The sequence below is a fragment of the Aulonocara sp. 'chitande type north' Nkhata Bay genome, linkage group LG9 (genome assembly GCF_057382095.1).
Source record: "Aulonocara sp. 'chitande type north' Nkhata Bay isolate Kocher_YH1m ecotype deep benthic linkage group LG9, A_spYH_male_GT1.1, whole genome shotgun sequence".
In the NCBI taxonomy this organism is placed as follows: Eukaryota; Metazoa; Chordata; class Actinopteri; order Cichliformes; family Cichlidae; genus Aulonocara; species Aulonocara sp. 'chitande type north' Nkhata Bay.
Genome location: NC_141352.1, coordinates 26,145,087 through 26,164,125, shown reverse-complemented (window position 1 = coordinate 26,164,125; position 19,039 = coordinate 26,145,087). Strand labels below are relative to the sequence as shown.

General features: G+C 39.7%; 3 protein-coding genes across 5 annotated transcripts in view; all 3 read left to right on the top strand.

Annotated features, from left to right (window-relative positions):
- Positions 1 to 7,156, top strand: part of LOC147322256 (collagen alpha-1(XV) chain-like) — a 59,671-nt gene extending 52,515 nt beyond the window's left edge. For both annotated transcript variants that reach the window (XM_086306738.1, XM_086306737.1), the window contains exons 29-44: positions 95 to 148; positions 482 to 538; positions 701 to 760; positions 852 to 893; positions 1,560 to 1,587; positions 1,738 to 1,806; positions 1,986 to 2,011; positions 3,126 to 3,215; positions 3,295 to 3,448; positions 3,579 to 3,661; positions 3,773 to 3,901; positions 4,730 to 4,777; positions 4,878 to 4,940; positions 5,045 to 5,242; positions 5,346 to 5,461; positions 5,548 to 7,156. In XM_086306738.1, coding sequence (XP_086162864.1) covers positions 95 to 148; positions 482 to 538; positions 701 to 760; positions 852 to 893; positions 1,560 to 1,587; positions 1,738 to 1,806; positions 1,986 to 2,011; positions 3,126 to 3,215; positions 3,295 to 3,448; positions 3,579 to 3,661; positions 3,773 to 3,901; positions 4,730 to 4,777; positions 4,878 to 4,940; positions 5,045 to 5,242; positions 5,346 to 5,461; positions 5,548 to 5,749 — 1,419 coding nt within the window. In that variant the 3' untranslated portion in view covers positions 5,750 to 7,156. The remainder of the gene's footprint in view (positions 1 to 94; positions 149 to 481; positions 539 to 700; positions 761 to 851; positions 894 to 1,559; positions 1,588 to 1,737; positions 1,807 to 1,985; positions 2,012 to 3,125; positions 3,216 to 3,294; positions 3,449 to 3,578; positions 3,662 to 3,772; positions 3,902 to 4,729; positions 4,778 to 4,877; positions 4,941 to 5,044; positions 5,243 to 5,345; positions 5,462 to 5,547) is intronic.
- A 1,563-nt stretch (positions 7,157 to 8,719) lies between these two features.
- On the top strand, positions 8,720 to 10,258 carry LOC147322255 (apolipoprotein D-like). Its single transcript, XM_086305186.1, has 5 exons — positions 8,720 to 8,845; positions 8,928 to 9,032; positions 9,247 to 9,368; positions 9,522 to 9,610; positions 9,716 to 10,258. The coding sequence occupies exons 1-5, from the start codon at positions 8,831 to 8,833 to the stop codon at positions 9,955 to 9,957; spliced, it is 573 nt and encodes a 190-aa protein (XP_086161312.1). The 5' UTR covers positions 8,720 to 8,830; the 3' UTR covers positions 9,958 to 10,258.
- Positions 10,259 to 10,755: 497 nt separating this feature from the next.
- Positions 10,756 to 19,039, top strand: ggh (gamma-glutamyl hydrolase (conjugase, folylpolygammaglutamyl hydrolase)). 2 transcript variants are annotated; one of them, XM_086306734.1, is made up of 9 exons: positions 10,757 to 11,030; positions 11,230 to 11,338; positions 11,480 to 11,530; positions 15,270 to 15,354; positions 16,263 to 16,401; positions 16,791 to 16,894; positions 17,004 to 17,094; positions 17,195 to 17,329; positions 17,431 to 19,039. In XM_086306734.1, exons 1-9 carry the CDS (start codon positions 10,940 to 10,942, stop codon positions 17,547 to 17,549), a joined length of 924 nt encoding a protein of 307 aa, XP_086162860.1. In that variant the 5' UTR covers positions 10,757 to 10,939; the 3' UTR covers positions 17,550 to 19,039. The 2 variants fall into 2 exon arrangements, with proteins under 2 accessions (XP_086162862.1, XP_086162860.1); XM_086306736.1 differs by lacking the exon at positions 11,480 to 11,530 and having other exon boundaries at positions 10,756 to 11,030.

The window sequence follows — 19,039 nt, the reverse complement described above, 5'->3', positions numbered from 1 at the left end:
GATTGCAGAAAACTAAAGTAAATGCTAATGAATGCTGGTTTTATTTCCACTGATATAGATCATCAGGTGCATCACTTTTTCTAATTCCCAACAGGGGCCCATAGGACCAGCGGGACACAAGGGAGAATTTGGGCTCCCTGGAAGACCAGTAAGCACCATGGACTCTCCAAACACTGTCTAATTAAGAGTAGATTAACATATTTCTGTGCATTGATTCACAAATTAGAAGATTAAGATGAACTAAAACAGTGCATATTTGACACGATTAGCTTTCTCCAAACTAATTTTCTCAGTTCATGTATTGAAACTCCTGTTTGATTTGGTTTTATGTTAAATTTGATCACACACTGACTTGTTCAGCAAACTATCCAACTATCCATCTCCCAAATTTCCCTGCGGGAATTGTTGAAGTTAAAATCTATGTAACTTTCTTTTCTAAAAACTTAATTGCTTTTTGGATAACAACTCTCCGTCTCTGTAGGGTCGCCCAGGCCTCATGGGACCCAAAGGAGAGAAAGGGGACTCTCGAGGCCTGCCAGTGAGTCACGCTTTACGGTTTCTATGTATGAATATTGTGCACCTGGTTTTGATCATAATCTTCAAATGAAGCATAGGTTGCTTTGATTTCCTTGTGCCAGTTTGGCAAAGAGTTTCATTTCAGTTTTTTCAGTTTTGTCTTTTTTTCTTTTACTCTTCATAGGGACCTCCCGGCCCTCCCGGCCCACCGGGGCGCCCAGGAATATTCAACTGCCCCAAAGGAGTAAACACTTTTAATTTTTTACACAGTTCTTGTCAATTGTCACTTTAAATTATGTGTTTTATTTGCTCACTGTTTCCTTTTCTTCCTAAAGACAGTGTTCCCTATACCCCCCAGACCACACTGCAAAACACCCGTAGGTTTCTGACCGTACAGCTGCACTGTATACTAATAAAGCATAATAAATCGACAGCTTTAGTGCAGCCTGTGTTAAAGAGCTTTATGTAAAATCCCACTGGTAAATTTATATTTGTATTGTGGAATATTGATTTCGCACAGTCTGTCTGCTTATCTGCAGTGCATACTTGATTTTTCTCTGACACAGGCTGCATAAAAGTCAGCATGTAAATGAATTATCCATCGGACTTTAGAGTGTATGCTGAGCCGACTCTGAAGTGCATCTTGATCAAACCTCATGTGCACAAAAGTACAAAACTTTTTTTGTGGGCTACCACGCCATTTTTTTTTCTCTCTTAACACCGTCCTCTGCTTTTCCTTCTGTGTACCGATAACACGCATGTTTTTCATTGTAACACCTTTTATCACTCAAAACATTTTAACAGCTGCTCCAAAATATCCCTGCATGATGCATTTCAAGTCTGTAAAGATGAAGGCTAAGTGCAGGAAACAAAAGGAGGTAGTTATAAAGTCGCACCTGTAGAAAATCTGCATGTGTTTGCAGTTGCTGATCAAGTGTAGTGTTAACATGCAAAACGGGGGTATCAGTACTATAATGTATTGTAAACTGACAAGGAATTGTGTCACTGCCTGTTGTTAATCTGCATTTTTTCTGTTATTTCAGCTTAATTCAAATGGAACCATTGCAGCTGGTAGGTTTGGTCACCTTATCTGTTTCCTGTAAATTAAACATCAACTAATTATGGAAATAGTTTGCCAGAGACTGCCTTTACACTCAAAATACTTTTAATAAACATACCCAAAGTTGCAGCGTATTTACAGTACATTTTGTTGTCTCAAAGGTAACTGTCAGATAGGAATAAAAGGGGAGAAGGGAGAGAGGGGACTTCCAGGGATACCGGCTCCACCAAGTGAGTTAAAAATGTCTTCCTTAGTATTAAAATAAAAACACTAAATATATTAAGAATTATCAGAGAGAAAAATCAATCTTAATATAAAGGAGGCTTAAAAAGGGTAATTTATGTAGCTTTTTAACCCGCTGTGATTCAAGAATAAAAGTGTTGTTTGTTTGTTTTTGTTTCTCCTCTAGTGTCATATAATCAAAGAGGAGGCTGGGTAAGTTTTATAAGGGAAAAACAAAGGTTGCTCTTTTCTCTTTTTTTGTTATGGAATGTGTGCTTGAATTTTAACCACAAATTGTATTTAAAAGGTGAATATAGCCATTTGTTTTGTGGATTTATGATCAGGTTGTAAGAATATGTCTAAAATATTCTGAAAGCTAAGTCGGGTGAAGACATAAAAGAAAATATTAGTGGTAAACCAGTTGGAGACAGTTTAGCTGGAAATATATAGGCAGATACTTTATAGCACCTTCATTCAAATATTCTAAGGAAATGTAGAGTTCATACCGGATGACAAAAAGAAAGAAAGAAAAAATCCCACAAATCATTATCATGGATTTTGAACATTTTTTAACTACTGAATGACAAAAATGGCTCAAAAGTATTTTTAACAATTAAAATTTGCCCCAGTTGTAGCTTTACTGCTTGTTACAAGTGGAAAAAAGTGGTTATCAGTTATCAATGAATGATTTGAGACTTATGTCATGTAAAGAAAGAGAATTCAGTGCCAAATTATTAGTTAATTTTAGCAAACTTTATTAACAACGTTCAACCACATGTGCTGACTGTATGACAGCAAAGGCAGCTGCTAATAAGTACTTAGTAACATTCAATACTAGAATTTCACTCACTTGAATTGGACCACAAACTTGTTGGACAGGTTGTTAATACAATTCAGCAGACCTTTTAAATCATTTTAAATACTCATATAAAGAAATACTCCAAAACATACCAACAGGAGTTCTGGCATTTGAAGCCTAGCAGGGAGCTGGTGGCTACAGCCATGTTTGTCAACTTCTGCCTGTCAGTGAAGTCAACCACACTCCAGATAGAATTAAACTTTAATAGAAATTTAACAAGTTGTGAAAACGGTTTCAGCCCATGTAGAGTTGTTGGGGAAAGTTGGCTGCGTAAACTGCAACCATGTTTTGTACCAGACTTGATTTCTGCTCTAAAGTTGGTGTTTTTACATGGGAGTCTTTATAGATTGACTTACTTTTCGAAGTCTTTAAGTAGACATTTAAAGGACTGTAGTTTTTGGCACTTAATCGTTTTTCAGTCAGCAGTTGATTACTGTGTGATGGTTTTGCCTGTGTATGCACTAATAGGTGATGAATGGTGACCAGGGAATCAAAGGGGAAAAGGGAGAGGCGGGGTTCCCGGGGATTTCAGGTATCCCTGGAAGATCAGGACCCGTGGTAAGTTTTATGCATCATGGTATATTTTTGAAAGAATAAACCTTAAAGTGTTAGTAATTCTGTCCTTTATATATTTTAGGGGCCCAAAGGAGAATCAGTGGTCGGTCCCCCTGGCCCCCCTGGGCCGCCAGGGCCTCCTGGTATACCAGGCTATGGCAAGCCTGGTCTTGTTGGACCTCCTGGGCCACCAGGACCTCCAGGGCCCTCTGGGTCATCCTTGAGATATGGTTCAGGTAAAACTCATTTAACTGCAAATATAATAAATATAATTGTCTGAAGGATGTATAGTTACTGTAACTAATGAAATAAAAGAATCACTTGCTATATTCTACATGGAAGATACTGAGATCTTTGTTATTGCAGGTCTGACCATTGCTGGCCCCCCAGGCCCTCCTGGACCTCCTGGACCACCTGGACCTGCTAGTCCTTCAAGTAACACAGCGTCTGTAAGTCAGTTTATCTGTGGCTGAGCTATATATTAATATGACACCAGACCCGTGATTCTCCTAACTGATTTTTTTCTGCGCATTTTGTACTTTTCCACATTTGCTTCTCAGCTGAAAACATTTTCGACTCGTGAGAGTATGATGCAGCAAACAGTGAAAGATGCAGAGGGCACTCTGGCATTTGTTACAACGACAGGAAGTCTCTTCCTTAAAGTTTCCCAGGGATGGAAAGAGATCCAGGTACTAATTTACAATGGTGCTTTATCAGTTTGGTAAAATCGGTTTACAGAAATACTTTCATGTTCATATTAGTACACTGGTCACAGAACAAACTGCTCTCCATCATGATCATGAATAACACATCTCACCTGCTCAACGTCACCCTAATGAGGCAGCAGAGCTCATTCTCACTCATACTGATTTAACCCTTCTCCCATAACGCTTCAGGAAATCCTTTCTACCTTTCTATGTGAAACTGTACAGTAACTCTTCTTTCTGTGACAGGTGAACACACCTGTCAGACATAAACTTCCACACACATATTTCTGTATTATACCCGCTCTTGCAGCAGAAGGTTATTTTCTTTGAGTTTTTTTTTATCACTGTTGTATATGTGAACTTTTTGGCTAAACTCACACTATAAGATTCTCCCTCTGCACCTGTGCCACTTCAACTACACTGTTTATTTTTTTTAGATTTCTTTGTCCTGCTGCTGTAAGACAATAATTACCTTTGTAGGATCAATAACATCTTTCTCGCTCTCTCTCTAAATAGCTAAGGTCAATGCACTGGAACATGTGATTTAACTGCAGAAAGTTCAGAATAAGACGCACTTGATCCTTTTAGTCTGATATTTGGACTTGTATAGATGCTGGAAACAGTTTTTTGAGGTCCAAGTTTTTTTTTTCCATTAAACTAATAAATGATTAATGAGCTGCAAACAGGAAAAAAAACAGAAAATATTACTGAATCAAATCATTATTATTGATTTAAGAGCAACGTGAACTCAAATACATCAACTTTTGGTATATATTTTCCTAACTTTATACTTCTGTTTTGTTCACACAGCTTGGCAGCCTGATCTACCTCGCCAATAACATTATCCCACAAGATGAGGTACTTATTGCATAACCTGTCAATATAAAAAAAATGCCTTTGTGGAATTTGGTGTTAGAGTATTCATCTCTCTAACATTGATTTTCAATGATTCATTTAGCCTCGAGCCTCACATCATGTAAGAGGAGACACCATACAAAGAATACACTCTGTTAAAGGCAGGGTGAGTGCTTAATTATCATTGAAGCCCTTGTGAAGAGATTTGTTTTTAGTTGTCTCTTGAACAACCTTGGATTAACACTGATCTGTTCCGTCTTCTCCCTGAAGCTCAACCTGGTGGCGTTGAACCAGCCTCACTCAGGGGACATGATGGGGCTTGACATGGCTGACCGGATGTGCTTCGAGCAGGCCAAGGCGATGGGTTTGGCTCCCAACTACCGTGCCTTCATTTCATCCCACAGACAAGACCTGGTTCACGTTGTCTATCCAGGTTTCCGGCAGACTCTGCCAGTTACCAACCTCAGAGTGAGTGCTGCTTTTTACTGTCAAACAACCACTAGCATCAAAATTTCATCATGTCCGAAGCATATGTTTTTAAATGTATCGAACCCGCTATGTCTGACCACAGGGAGACATGATGTTTAGGAATTGGCGCTCAATTTTCACTGGCAATGGGGGGCCGATCAATACCAGGATACCCATCTACTCCTTTGATGGCCGGGATGTCTTAGCTGACCCCTTCTGGTTTGTACACTTCATTTACTGAATTTGTTTCTTGGAGTCTGTTCATCTGTCTACAGCAGTGATATTTTCTGTTCTCTTTGCATTAGGCCTCAGAAGAGTGTTTGGCACGGCTCTACCAGCCAGGGGCTCCGCGCAACAGACAAGCACTGCGAGACATGGCGAGCAGACCATGTATCCGTCATGGGCCAGTCATCAAGCCTGACCTCAGGTCTGCTCATGGGTCAGGAGACTCGAAGCTGTTCCAACGAGTACATTGTCCTGTGCATTGAAACCCACAAAAACCCGTAAACCACCCTGTCCCTGAATACCACTCATGCAAGGAAACCCATCCGAGCCTCCACTGAAGTTAAAACCTCTGGAAAAAGATCTGAGCACCCCTCTTGGAAAAACAATGTCGCTTTCTGCACATCTTTGGTTCTACGTGTAGCATTTTGTGTTCTTTTCCGACTCCACTTTCACACTTACAACATGAATGTTACTAATTCTGACACCTTTCCCTCTACTGGCATCACACAAAGGGTTTGAGGCAGTAACAAACTGCTGACATCAGCAAGGTATCTCCTGGGAAGGTAAGCTAATATTAGGTTGTTGCTACACTCTGGAGCTGAAACTAGTTTGTGAACTGCTTAGCAAAGAAATGAATAGAAACGACCCTTTGTGTTGTAAAGCAATCCAAAAGATTTCCAACTTGGCATATACAATACTGTAAAACCCAGGACAGATGCTAACATGGGCTGCTAATCTTTTTAGCATCCTTAATAGTCTAACATCTCAAATGCAATGTGCTAAGGATTTAGTCATGTTAAAATGATACACGCAGCACCCAGATTTTTGTTTTGTTTTTTCAAGAAAGGTGGCAACAAGACACATCTGTGTTATGTTATGCGAACCATACATAAAGTAACACTCATGGGTTTTCCCCTCACTTGTGCAGGCGTGTTGAGGATGAGAGAGGTCCTTTTTTTTTCGTAGTTCTTCAGGAGACTGGAAGTAAAGGCTGAGGTTGGCTGCAGGAACCTGCACCTGCCCTGAAGCGTGGCAGTCCAAAGACTTTTCCAATGGAAGTGTAAAAGGCAACTTACATATTTTTTTCTATGTTTACAGGTTGTCTTGAAAGGTTTTAAACCAATTCAGGAAAAAAAAAAGTTCTATTAAGACCAGAACTCTTCACAAACAACACGTCCCTCGGACAACCAGTGTTGCCACCAAAGTAACTTTTGATGCACTGTACTTCATTTTTTATATTTTCTAGTTCAATATTTTCATTCTTTAAAACGTGTTTGTCTTGTAGCTTTTTCATCTTATCAGCTCTTTCTCTTAAGGGTATTTAATTTAAATTCAATGATTTATTTATACTGTCACAGCACATAACAAGAAATCAGATGGTTAAATTTAAGAATGTAATTTATCATGTGTTGTTTGTCAAATGACTGTTTCTTCTAACTTTTTGCCTGTTTTCTTTCTTTTTTTATTTTCATATGTTGTCTTTTCATTGTTTTTTTTTTCTCAAGTTTGGAGAATTCTGGAGAACATTAGCGACATCAAAAATAATTTCCATCCACTGTAAAAGTGCCATTAAAACAAATCATTCAGTTTTATGTTGGAAAGAAACCCTAGAAACTGTCTAAGGTCAAAGTGAAAGCATGTGTTTTGTATAGATATTGGTGCTTTATGTTGAATAAAGACTTTTCATAACTTGTGTTTCTTTCATTCTTATTTTAGAAAAAAAATAAATCCTGTGGTTATTTAATCTGCTTCAAGATTTTGATTTTATAGCACAAAGACTTTATGCATTGGTTCAGTTGTATCACTGCTGTCAACCTGCCAATTAAGAAAGATGTGTTTGCTAATTCAAGTCAGTGCATGATGCTGTTAATATTAGAGCGTGACCAATACAGGATTTTTTAGACCATATCTGATATTTGATTTTAGAAATCAGATATATTGAATTTATATTTTTAAGACACATGAAAGATAAGCAAATTTGAAAATTATTATGTGTAGTTATGTATTTATTGTTTACGATGTTTCCAACATCGTAAACAATAAGGTGCTTGTGGCGTTTCAAATGCTCTGTTTTACTTTGCTGAGTGCCTTGTGGTGGATAAACCATGCATCCTCAACAATCATAATATGACTGAAGGGTGTTTCTCTCATCTCTTCTCAGCTTTCTTGCCTTTTTAATTTCCGTTTATTTATTTGATTTGTTATAGATGTTAACCGTCATATGTTGGCAAATAGCTAGCGTCAATTCTAATATATTAACCTTCCTGATGTAAATCGCGCTTTATTATTGGCCATCTGGAAATATCATAACATGTATTTTAGTCATAAGAAATTGAAGTTTCCAGTCCTTTTCAAGGTAATATTTTAAAGTTGTCAACTCACACCTACCCCAGACTGTTCACTGGGGAAAACCTTTAGTTAGCAAGACAAAGGGTTATAAGTATAATGACCCCTGCCTGCTGCCTATTGCTGAGGGGAACTCAAGATGGAACAGAGTTCAGCCCCTGTCTATGGCACTGGTTCCAAAGTTCTCAGAAATGCATTGATATTAGCCTGACTATATCTAGGTAATCTCTGAGGATCTCTGTTCTGATCAGTTTGGAAACTGTGGTGGAGAGCAGGTGATTAGAAGTGCTATCCATCATGAGGTGTCCTACTAGCCTTGTCACCACTTACTGGATGGAACATGAGGCCCCTTCCAGGGCAGACTGATTCACTTATTTTGCCACAGGGACAGATTTTAAAGGGCTTTTTTTTTTTTTTACAGCACCTTGCAGTTTGTGGTGCAATAACATAGGGATTTCTCAACTTGGCTGGTGGTATAAATAAAGTATGTAGTATCTTACACTAAACACAGATATTGAATCAGTTATGTACAGCAGCAGTTCAGGCACATAAACAAACAGTAGAAAACAGATGACGCACAGAGGAAGAGGTGCTTCTGCACCCGTGACATTGTGCATGACTTTCAAAATCAAGCTTTCATGCACTTCACTTTTTAACACAGCTAATTTGAAGTCCTGATGGATGTTTTGCTTCTTGTATGATTATTGAATAAAATAATCTTGAGTTTAGAAGAAATGTTAATTTGCTGCAGCCCTACCACTTCAGTAGTAATAGTTATGCTATAAGTACCTTTGCTGCACTGAATGTCATTCTGAGTTCGCGTTGCACTGGAGGTTAAAGGCTTTGCAAACACAATCTAAATATGGTTCTTCAAACAAAGGTTACAAAGATCTGGCACGGAAGGAAAAGCTAACCAAATAGCCAAACCCCTTTGCCTTCACATAATAGAGCAGTAGTTGTGGGGTAATAGAGTTTGCTCTTATTTTTACTTTGACAGCTTTTGCAAGTTTTTTGGACATGAAGGCATTCAAGGTGCTGTGACACTATTACACTTTTATTTTTGTGTAAGTTTAGCGTAAGTGGGCTTAATCAGTTGCTTTAACTTTATTTAAAGGTTCTGTTTGCGCTTCTCCTGACTGCAGCAACAATTGACGGGCAGTCTTTTCATGTTGGCAAGTGTCCGAAGCCATCTGTTCAAGAAGACTTCAACGTTACAAAGGTATAATATTGAATTATTAGTGCTATTAATGACTACATTCTGCTGAACTTTGATTTCTAACCTTAAACTGTGTGCAGGGTGTTCAGCTCTATTAGGCCTCGCTTTATTTTATGTTTTAGGTTAATTGGGGGTAGTTGTTTTAATGAAGGAAAACACTGTTACTGGTGGACTCCGTGTGGTCATAAAATAAGAAGAAAATTTCTTCTGTCTTTAGTATATGGGTACCTGGTACGAAATTGAGAAGCTTCCAGCTGTGTTTGAAAGAGGAACATGCAACCAAGCTACATACAGTCTTCAGTCCGATGGAACAGTCAAAGTTCACAATGCGGAGCTCCTGTAAGGTTTCAGCTGTTCTTCTGCTTTGCAAAAAATTATTATTTTTGGCCAAAAATGTGCCTATCTAATGTATCTAGGTGAAACTACTACCCTACCCTGCAAAGGAATAAATATTGATTGGTGTCACCCCATGTGCTCTTGTCTAAATTACAGGTCTGATGGGACGGTAAACTCGATTGAGGGAGTTGCCAAAGTTAAAGAACCATCTCAACCTGCTGTTCTAATTGTCAACTTCTTTAAAGGTACTTTTTTGAACACAGCTTGTATATTTTAATGAAATAAAATATGAATACAAAGTACTTTCAATGGTACTTTTTTTAAAATATACAATCTGTGTCTATATCCAGGTGTTGCAGATGGTCCCTACTGGGTGCTCTCCACAGATTACCAGTCCTATTCTTTGGTGTACTCTTGTTCTGACTTCTTTGGAGTTTTTAACATTGACTTTGCCTGGATCCTGGCTCGCACTCGTACGCTGACTGAGGATGCCATCAAACAGTTACATGAGAAGTTGACTGCTGCGGGTGTCAATGTAAATCGCCTTGAAGTCTCCAACCAGACTGCTTGTGATGTTATGGTTATGACCTGACCTTATCTGACCTCTAAAAATTGAACTAAAAAACTACAAAGTGCTGATTACCTGTTTGAGCTGTAATAATAATAATAATAATAATAATGGATTGCATTTATATAGCGCTTTTTGGGGCCCTCAAAGCGCTTTACAATTCCACTATTCATTCACTCTCACATTCATACACTGGTGGAGGCAAGCTACAGTTGTAGCCACAGCTGCCCTAGGACTATGATATAAATGTGTTGATAAAATTATAGAATATGATAAATAAAATGCAAACACTTAATAGAAGCTAAGCTACTCTTCGATGCATGACTCTTTTGTTGCATTCTGGCGAAGTTTGTTCACTTTTTCCACCTTTTCAGTATTAGCTTATTGTGTAAAGGTGTTTAATTTGACTAAAAATAGAATATCATCCATCTAACAGCATGAATACAACTTTAAATGCTGTCAAACTGGGATGCAGTTAAATATGTTTATTCACTTAGATTTTTACTTTTAGTTTATAGTTGCAAAATTATGACTGGCCAGAATGAATCCTATTTGCCGCTGAAGGCTGTCAGAGAAAGCAAAACAAAGGCACACACACACACACACACACACACACACACACACACACACACACACACACACACACACGTATATATATATATATATATATATATATATATATATATATATATATATATGAAACATGTTTTTGGCGTAATTTAGTGCTTGAGCACTGGAGGAAGTAATCATTTATTTATTTATTCGGTGGGTTATTATTAACAGATAGTTCCAGGCGGGAGGGGTGCTTTTATTTTGAAGAAGACAATCCGGTTTTTACGTAGCTGTATGCGTATAAAAAGTGGGCGGTACCGCTTTAAGTAGCTACCAATGACTGCGGTAGCTACGCGCGGCTCGTTGATAAGTATATGTCGAAGACTTTTTCTGGCATAAAAACTGTTTAATAGCATTTCTTTTACCCGAGAAGACCTTTTTCAAAACTAGAAACATGTGCTTGCTCTTGCTGTGCGTCTTTCTTTCCAGTTTGCCATTTTATTTATCAGCCCAGACTGATAGACAAAACGAAAAACCCATAATAGGTAAGTTAAGGCGTTATTAAAACGATATTTACTACAACTGTTATCTAAGCTAACTTGCAGCTTTACACTTGGGAAGCATCGGGCGACAGTTACACTAAACCTGCCGTAACACAGTAAACTTTTTGCTGTTTTTGTATCACTATGGAAAATGCCAGCATTATAACAGAAGGACATGTTCGCTGTGTTTTTGTTCCAACAGGTGTACTGGCACAGGACGTTTATTTACCCCAACCTAGCCAAACAGCTTACATAGCTGCCTCCTATGTGAAGTTCCTGGAGTCAGCAGGAGCTAGAGTTGTACCTGTCATGTGAGCTGTTATCATCTGCCGACATTACCTCTGCATGTTATTATCTGACTGCATACTTTGTCACACTTTTATAAGAGGAGGTGTTGCGTAATGGCGTGTGTCTAACCCAGTGTGTTTGCATTGAACTTATTGCTTCTGCAGGATAAACCAGACACTGGAAGACTATAAGACACTGTTCAACTCAATCAATGGGTCAGTACATATACAGTTAGACAGTTGGAGCCCTGTTTGGTGGATTTAGGGCTTTTCACAAACAATAAAAGGTGTGATTGGATCTATACTGGATGAGTAACTACAGAGGGATAAAGATGCTGAGTCATTGCATGAAAATATGGGAAAGCCTTATTCAAGCTAGGTTAAGAAGACAGGTTGCGATCAGTGAGCAGCAGTGTCCTCTGTTGATACATGGTTTATAGATGTTGGCACTAACAAAAAGACAATACGCTGAGCTGAGAACCAACGAACCATTTTGATTAGGAGTTTGCTGTAAGGGTACAAGGGCTAACGTCAATTGAAGGCAGGTGATCTGCTATAGTGAGCCCTAAAGGGAAGAGCTGAAAGAAGAAGAGTTTACCATAAGTTGATGGTGATTAATTGCTAGGTATGTGAGTTATATATCAATAATTATAGATTAAATAAATATATTTTTTTCAGTCCTTATCCATCTAAGATGGCGCTGGAGTGACGGCAGCCTTTCCAAGTAGCTCTGCAACACCGCACCTTTTTTGTTAACTTTAACTTTTTTAGACTAGGCTTTTCAAACTTTTTTTCACCTTCCTCTACTTATACCTCTTAGATATAGTGATACAAGATGGATAATGCACTTTTTAAAACTTCTGGAACCAGTTCCTTCATCTATTCGAGAGCGGAGCTGCTGGCACTAAAAACAAAGGGACAGACCGGACCTGGAGCTGCTAGCTGCTAGCTGTTAGCTTGCGGCCATATTATCTACCTCGGGAGTTCAGTCATGTGATCTGTGTGTGTGTTTACATCCCTCCGAGGGCCGACACAACAGCTGCCTGTGAGAAAATACACACAGTCACAGCAAGACTTCAGACACAAAACCCCGAGGCTTTCATTATTATATCTGGAGACTTTAACCATGCCACACTGGACTCTACTCTGGCTGCTTTTCACCAGTTTGTGAATTGTCCCACAAGGAGCAACAGGACAATTGACCTATTGTATGCTAATGTGAGAGATGCATACAGAGCCACCCCCCTCCCCCCACTAGGGAAGTCAGACCACAACCTGGTTTACCTACAGCCACAATACACACCCCTCGTCCAAAGGCAGCCGGTCACAACGCGCTCCATCCGGAGATGGACCCCAGAAAAGGAGGATGCTCTGAGGGACTGTTATGACAACACAGACTGGGATGTGCTCCTGAGCCCACATGGTGAGGACATAGAGGGGGCGACACACTGTCTTACAGACTACCTCAACTTTTGTGTGGACACGGTCGCCCCTGCTAAGACGGTACGGTGTTATCCTAATAACAAACCGTGGGTAACACAGGAAGTCAAAGCTGTCCTCAACATGAAGAAGAAGGCTTTCAGGAGCAAAGTGAAGGAGGAGATGAAAGCAGCACAGCGGGAGGTGAAACGCTGCCTGAGGGAAGCAAAGGACACCTACAGGAGGAAGGTGGAGCAGAAGTTGGAGAGGAACAACATGAGGGAGGTCTGGAATGGTGTGAAAACCATCACAGGCCACAACACCAAGAAAAGCACAGTGGGGGGGACTGTGGAGAAGGCAAACGAACTTAACAACTTCTTCAACAGGTTTGACCAGCCCACAACCCCCCCACCCTCACCTTCACTACAGAGTCCAATCCCCACTCTCCTACCTCCCTCGCTTCCCCCCCTTCCTGACACCATGACACCCCCCTCCTCCAATCCCTCTCTCAGCAGCAAGACATCTCCCCCCCTCCCCTCCTCCCAAACATCTCCCAGTGTCACAGTGGATCAGGTCAGGAGACAACTGAGGAAGCTTCGCCCCAGAAAGGCAGCAGGCCCAGACAAGGTGTGTCCTAGGATGCTAAAGGCGTGTGCTGCTGAACTTGGGGAGCCGCTACAACGAGTCTTCAACCTCAGTCTGCGACTGGGGAGAGTGCCCGCCCTATGGAAGACATCCTGCATCGTCCCAGTCCCCAAAAAGAACCGGCCCAATGAGCTGAATGACTTCCGACCGGTGGCACTGACGTCACATCTTATGAAGACTCTAGAGCGGCTCTTCCTCAACCTCCTCCGACCACAGGTACAACATGCCCACGACCCACTACAGTTTGCATACAAGGCGGGTGTCGGAGTGGAGGATGCCATCCTGTACCTCCTACACAGAGCCCACTCACACCTGGATGGGGGAAAAGGCACGGTCAGGATCCTGTTTCTTGACTTTTCCAGTGCCTTTAATACCATCCAGCCCTGTATGCTTCAAGAAAAACTGAACAGGATGGAGGTGGACCCCTGCCTGGTGGCTTGGATCTCCGACTACCTCACCGACAGACCACAGTACGTCAGGCTGAAGGACATCACGTCTGACACAGTGGTCAGCAGCACAGGAGCACCACAGGGAACTGTGCTGTCCCCTCTTCTCTTCACCCTGTACACCTCTGACTTCTGCTATAACTCTGAATTATGCCACATTCAGAAGTTTGCAGACGACACAGCCATCATGGGGTGTATCTGGGATGATCAGGAAGAGGAGTACAGAAGTCTGGTGAGGAACTTTGTCACATGGAGTCACACAAACCACCTGCAACTCAACACCTCAAAGACTAAGGAACTGGTTGTGGACTTCGGGAGGTCCAGAGAAGGTCCACTGCCGGTTCAGATAGAGGGGGAGGAGGTGGTCAACAAGTACAAGTACCTCGGGCTGTGGGTGGACAATAAACTGGACTGGTCATGCAACACAGAGCACCTGTATAAAAAAGCCCAAAGCCGACTGTACTTCCTCAGGAGGCTGAGGTCTTTTAACATCTGCAGGAAGCTCCTGAGGATGTTTTACCAGTCAGTGGTTGCTGGAGTACTTTTCTATGCTGTGGTGTGCTGGGGGAGCAGCACAGCAAAGAAGGACTCATCCAGGCTGGAGAAACTGATCAGGAGGGCTAGCTCTGTGGTCGGCATGAAGCTGGACACTCTGGTGACAGTGGCAGAGAAAAGGACATTAAAGAAACTGATGGACATTATGGACAATGCCAGGCATCCTCTGCACACGGCCATAAACAACCAGAAGAGTCTGTTCAGTGACAGGTTGCTTCTCCCAAAGACAAGAACTAACAGACTTAAAAACTCCTTTGTCCCACACGCCATCAGACTGTTTAACTCCTCTCTGGAGGGGAGAGGGAGGGGAAACAGGAGGACAAAGGAGGGAACAACTAAGCTGTAGTGCCTCTTCACCTCACTGTGCAATACCTTTTGTGCAATACTTTTGTAAATAGTCAACAGTGCAATAGACTCAATACTTGAAATGTGTAATTCACTTGTATTTTTATTTTTTATTCCTATTTATTCTATTTATCCCCTTCGTATATTTTATTTATATTGTCTCTGTATTTATATATATATATATGTGTGTGCGTGTGTGTGTGTGTGTGTGTGTGTGTGTGTGTATTAAATATATATATATATATTTTCTGTAACTTCTGTCGGTGCTGTGCTTTTTTGGAAATCGAATTTCCCAGAGGAACCCACCCGAGGGATTAATAAAGTTCTATCTAATCTAATCATTCATTTAGATAGATGCATTTTTAATACATTGTTGTTAGTATTACTAGTATTTTTTAATTGATCAGCACTGCCTGCATAATTGGTGCATCCACGTAAAAATATCTCATTTAAAACCGCAACATATCAGATTTTATGGTATATTTATCTTATTTCATGTTTCTCATTTTCTTCTTTAATTTTGACTCAGTTTTCTTTGTTTACAGGATCCTTTACCCAGGCGGCGGTGTCAGCATCGTCTCATCTGGTTATGAAAGGGCTGCTAAAATCTTTTATGAGCTCGCTATTGAGGTAAAGGTTGAAAATACTTTTATCTGTTTAATGATGCTCATTATGATGTATATTAATAAGGGTGGATCTGACAGCCGGTTGTTGGTGTTGCTGCTATAGCATCATATTATGTTGTTTGGAAGACTAAAATAATGATGGCTGGAGCTAGGCGGTGTGTTGGTTTGTTCAACGCTAAACTGGTCAACTGACAAATACCCGCTCTGGATTTTAAATTGTAGTGTAAATATATTATTATAAGTTACGTAAATATTAAGATACTGTTTTTGCATCTGACTGAAAATCCGTAACATGCAGTCCGTTAAGGATTAAGAACATATTATTGTTTTGGCTGTATGGTTTTATTTTTATTTACACATGGTCATACAAAGAAATTTAGGAATGAGCACTGCAAACGTACATGAAGACTTACTCAGGCAAGACACTATTAATAAAAATAATAATTAAAATTTTTTTATCATGACACACTGCTAGAATCTGTGCAGATTCTGCTTGAATCTAATGAACAGTTCCTTGGTGTGATGCCATTGCTTTGTAGCTCAGGATTGTAAATGATAAATCATGGAAGTATGATGAAGTGACAAATCCCACGTAAACTAATAAAGACTAAACCAAAATCAAAAGTAAAGGTGAAAATATTTAAATTAATTAACTTTAGTTAAGTTTAAAAAGAAAAGAAAAAGCTTTGTGTTGGAAACACCAATATCTGTATAGCTGATCTGTGAGAAAGCCTGAAATTTAACTTCTCCTACGTGCGGCCTTTTCACCCAAACTGCAGAGTTGCTACATCATAAAAATGTGATTGATCAGTCTCCGTGACAGCCCTGGATCAACACTGATTATCATGTTTTAGGGCAACACCAACACTGTCATTACAAAGTGTCATAACAAAGAGTGTGAATTATTTTCAGGCAAACAAGCGTGGCGACTATTTTCCTGTGTGGGGTACTTGTCTCGGGTTTGAACAGCTGATGTATTTAACAAGCAAAAATACAATACTGGCATATACCAATACGAGCGGCGCGGCATTGCCTCTGAACTTCACTAATGGTATGTTTTGTGTGACTAAACATTTTTCATTTTGCTTCTCACTTGTGAAATGGTAGTAACCTGTTTTTCTTGGGGTGTTTTTTGCAGCATTGCAGGTATAGTATAAACTGTGAAAGGAAGAGATTTATTTTCTTAACATGAATGAAACTAGATTTTAAAACAGTTTTTCAGTGAATAAATTAAATATTATAGGTGACTGAAATAGTAAAGACTTTAAAAATCCATCTTTGTGTTTTAAACTTGATCAGTTTTCATGTCAAGCCTGTACCAACCACACTTTATCTGAGGATCATATCTTTAGATGAACTACCTTATACAGCTAATGAGAGAGTGCTTATTTGTTTGTAAAATTGCTGATTAATCATTAAGGTATGCTCCCTTCCCAAAAGCTGAAGACAGCAGGATGTTTAAAGGCTTCCCTGCTCAGCTCATGAAAGATCTAGCCTCTGAGCCACTGACGGTTAACTCTCACAAATGGAGCTTGGGAATGTTGGTATGTCATTCATTTCTATCGTCTGAGATTAGACTGAGTCAACAGCTTGATGAAAAGCGGCAGTTGCTTGAATGCAGTCTAACTAACCTGTCATGTCTATTGCTTTCAGACTTACAATACAAATGAGGAACTGAAGAAGTTTTACAAAGTTCTCTCTGTAAACACAGATGGAAATGTAGAGTTTGTGTCAACAGTGGAAGGTACTGAGTGTCTAATTCAGCATTATGTTACTAGGTTTTTAGCAAAATAGGACACTTTTTTTTTAAATATTCTTTTTCTTTTTTCTGTACCTCTTGGCAGCATATGACTATCCTATTTACGGGACACAGTGGCATCCAGAGAAAAATGCTTTTGAATGGACACGGCCTTTTATTCCCCATTCCCCGTCGGCAGTCAAGACCACCTTCTATATGGCCGAATTCTTTGTCAATGAGGGTAGGAAAGCATCATTTTTGCTTCCTTGTAGACTGGTCAGTAGCTGAAAATGCCAAGTGACTTGTGATGTGTAAATTTGGTATTGTTTTCTCTCGCCACAGCCAGGAAGAACTTTCACAAATTTGAAACTGAGGAGGGGGAGAGCAAAGCGCTGATATACAACTACAATCCTGTTTACACTGGGACTAAAAGTGCCTTTGAGCAAATATATTTCTTCTGATGAATTTTAGCAAAGTGCCACTCCTATTCAGCAGCTAATTCGCTGCTTCAATCATGACTTGAAAATATTTACACATAATTTAACTTGTTTGATTTTGTATTTGTGGTACTGTGCATCTGTGTAAACTACAGCTGAATTGAAATGGAAAGATTTATGCAGGCAACATAAATATTGGTATAGTGCAGGATTTAAATGGATGTTGTGCTTTGTGGATGTTGTAGCTTGGTTTACAGTTGTGTTGCTGTATTTTATTACACTGTCAGGCTCAGGGCTCAGTTCCCCTCAAAATAGTGAAGAGTTAGCTCGTGAGTTGAGTTGAAAGTACTTAGATGTGATCTAATAAGATATCAACTGTAAATTATTTGACAGGTTAACCTAGCTTCTAGGTTGGAGCTGAAGTGCCTCAAGGACACGTTTTATTTAATGATCAGCAGGTGGCCAAAATAAATCAGATTTTATAAATGTTTCTTATAAATTAGAACAAACAATAAAGCAGGACATGCTTTAGGGGGTGGCTAACTTCTGCTGAATACTTCCTCAATATATTAGTCTACTGTTTCCTCTGATTTTCAGGCGTGCCAAGTCTGGTTCCCAAAAACCAAGATGGCAAACTAACAAGCTTAAGCCTTCAAAATTATAGTCCACAAACCAATGATCACTGTCCAGTGTTTATCCAGTCTGATGTCACTGGCCATTTCTGGGTGACCGTGCTTCTTCAGTTTCCAAAACAAAAAAGCACTTAAGCAGCACTAACAGATGGAAATGGTCCAAATTCTTGGGCTACTATTAAAGTATTATGTAAACTATGGGAGACCATGGCAGTATACTAGTGACTAAAACAAGGTTTTTGCCACAGCACCCTCTCTGACAGATTTCACAACCTGCGATGAACCAATTATGGATGCACTGAATGACTACTCAGTCATGTCTCCAGGTGTTTATGTCTGCAACAGAGCAAGTCTTAACCATCCAGATGTAATGTCTACTACCTCATGACTAACTTGAGAGCTACTGTTAGCATAATGTAAACACGTTAGTACAGGCAAAATATAGACTGAGGGTTAAGTTATTTTAAATAAAATAACTCAACTTCCCTCATTGGCAGAGATAAACTTCAGCCATCAGAACAACTAAGATGACCCCATGCACAACAGCACAAAGGTCAGTCATTAACATACTGTTCCACAGTTTGGACTAGCCCCTACAAAAAATACCTGATCCTAATCTTAATGTCCCTTTGACATCTTAGCACTGCTGTTATTCTTTTGTGAAGTGTCCAAATGTTTGGGATAGTGCACAGGAATGGTGCCAGTAAGAATTTGCAGAGGTCTAGGCTTGTTGCTGTTACATCATCACTCAACAAGAGGATATTATGTTTTTAGTTCTGCACTTCTCAAGTTGCCATAAACCCTAATATAGCTTAAAAATCCACAAAAAGGTCACAAAAAATGTCACAAGATGCAACAATCAAAAAATAAAATAAAAACAAA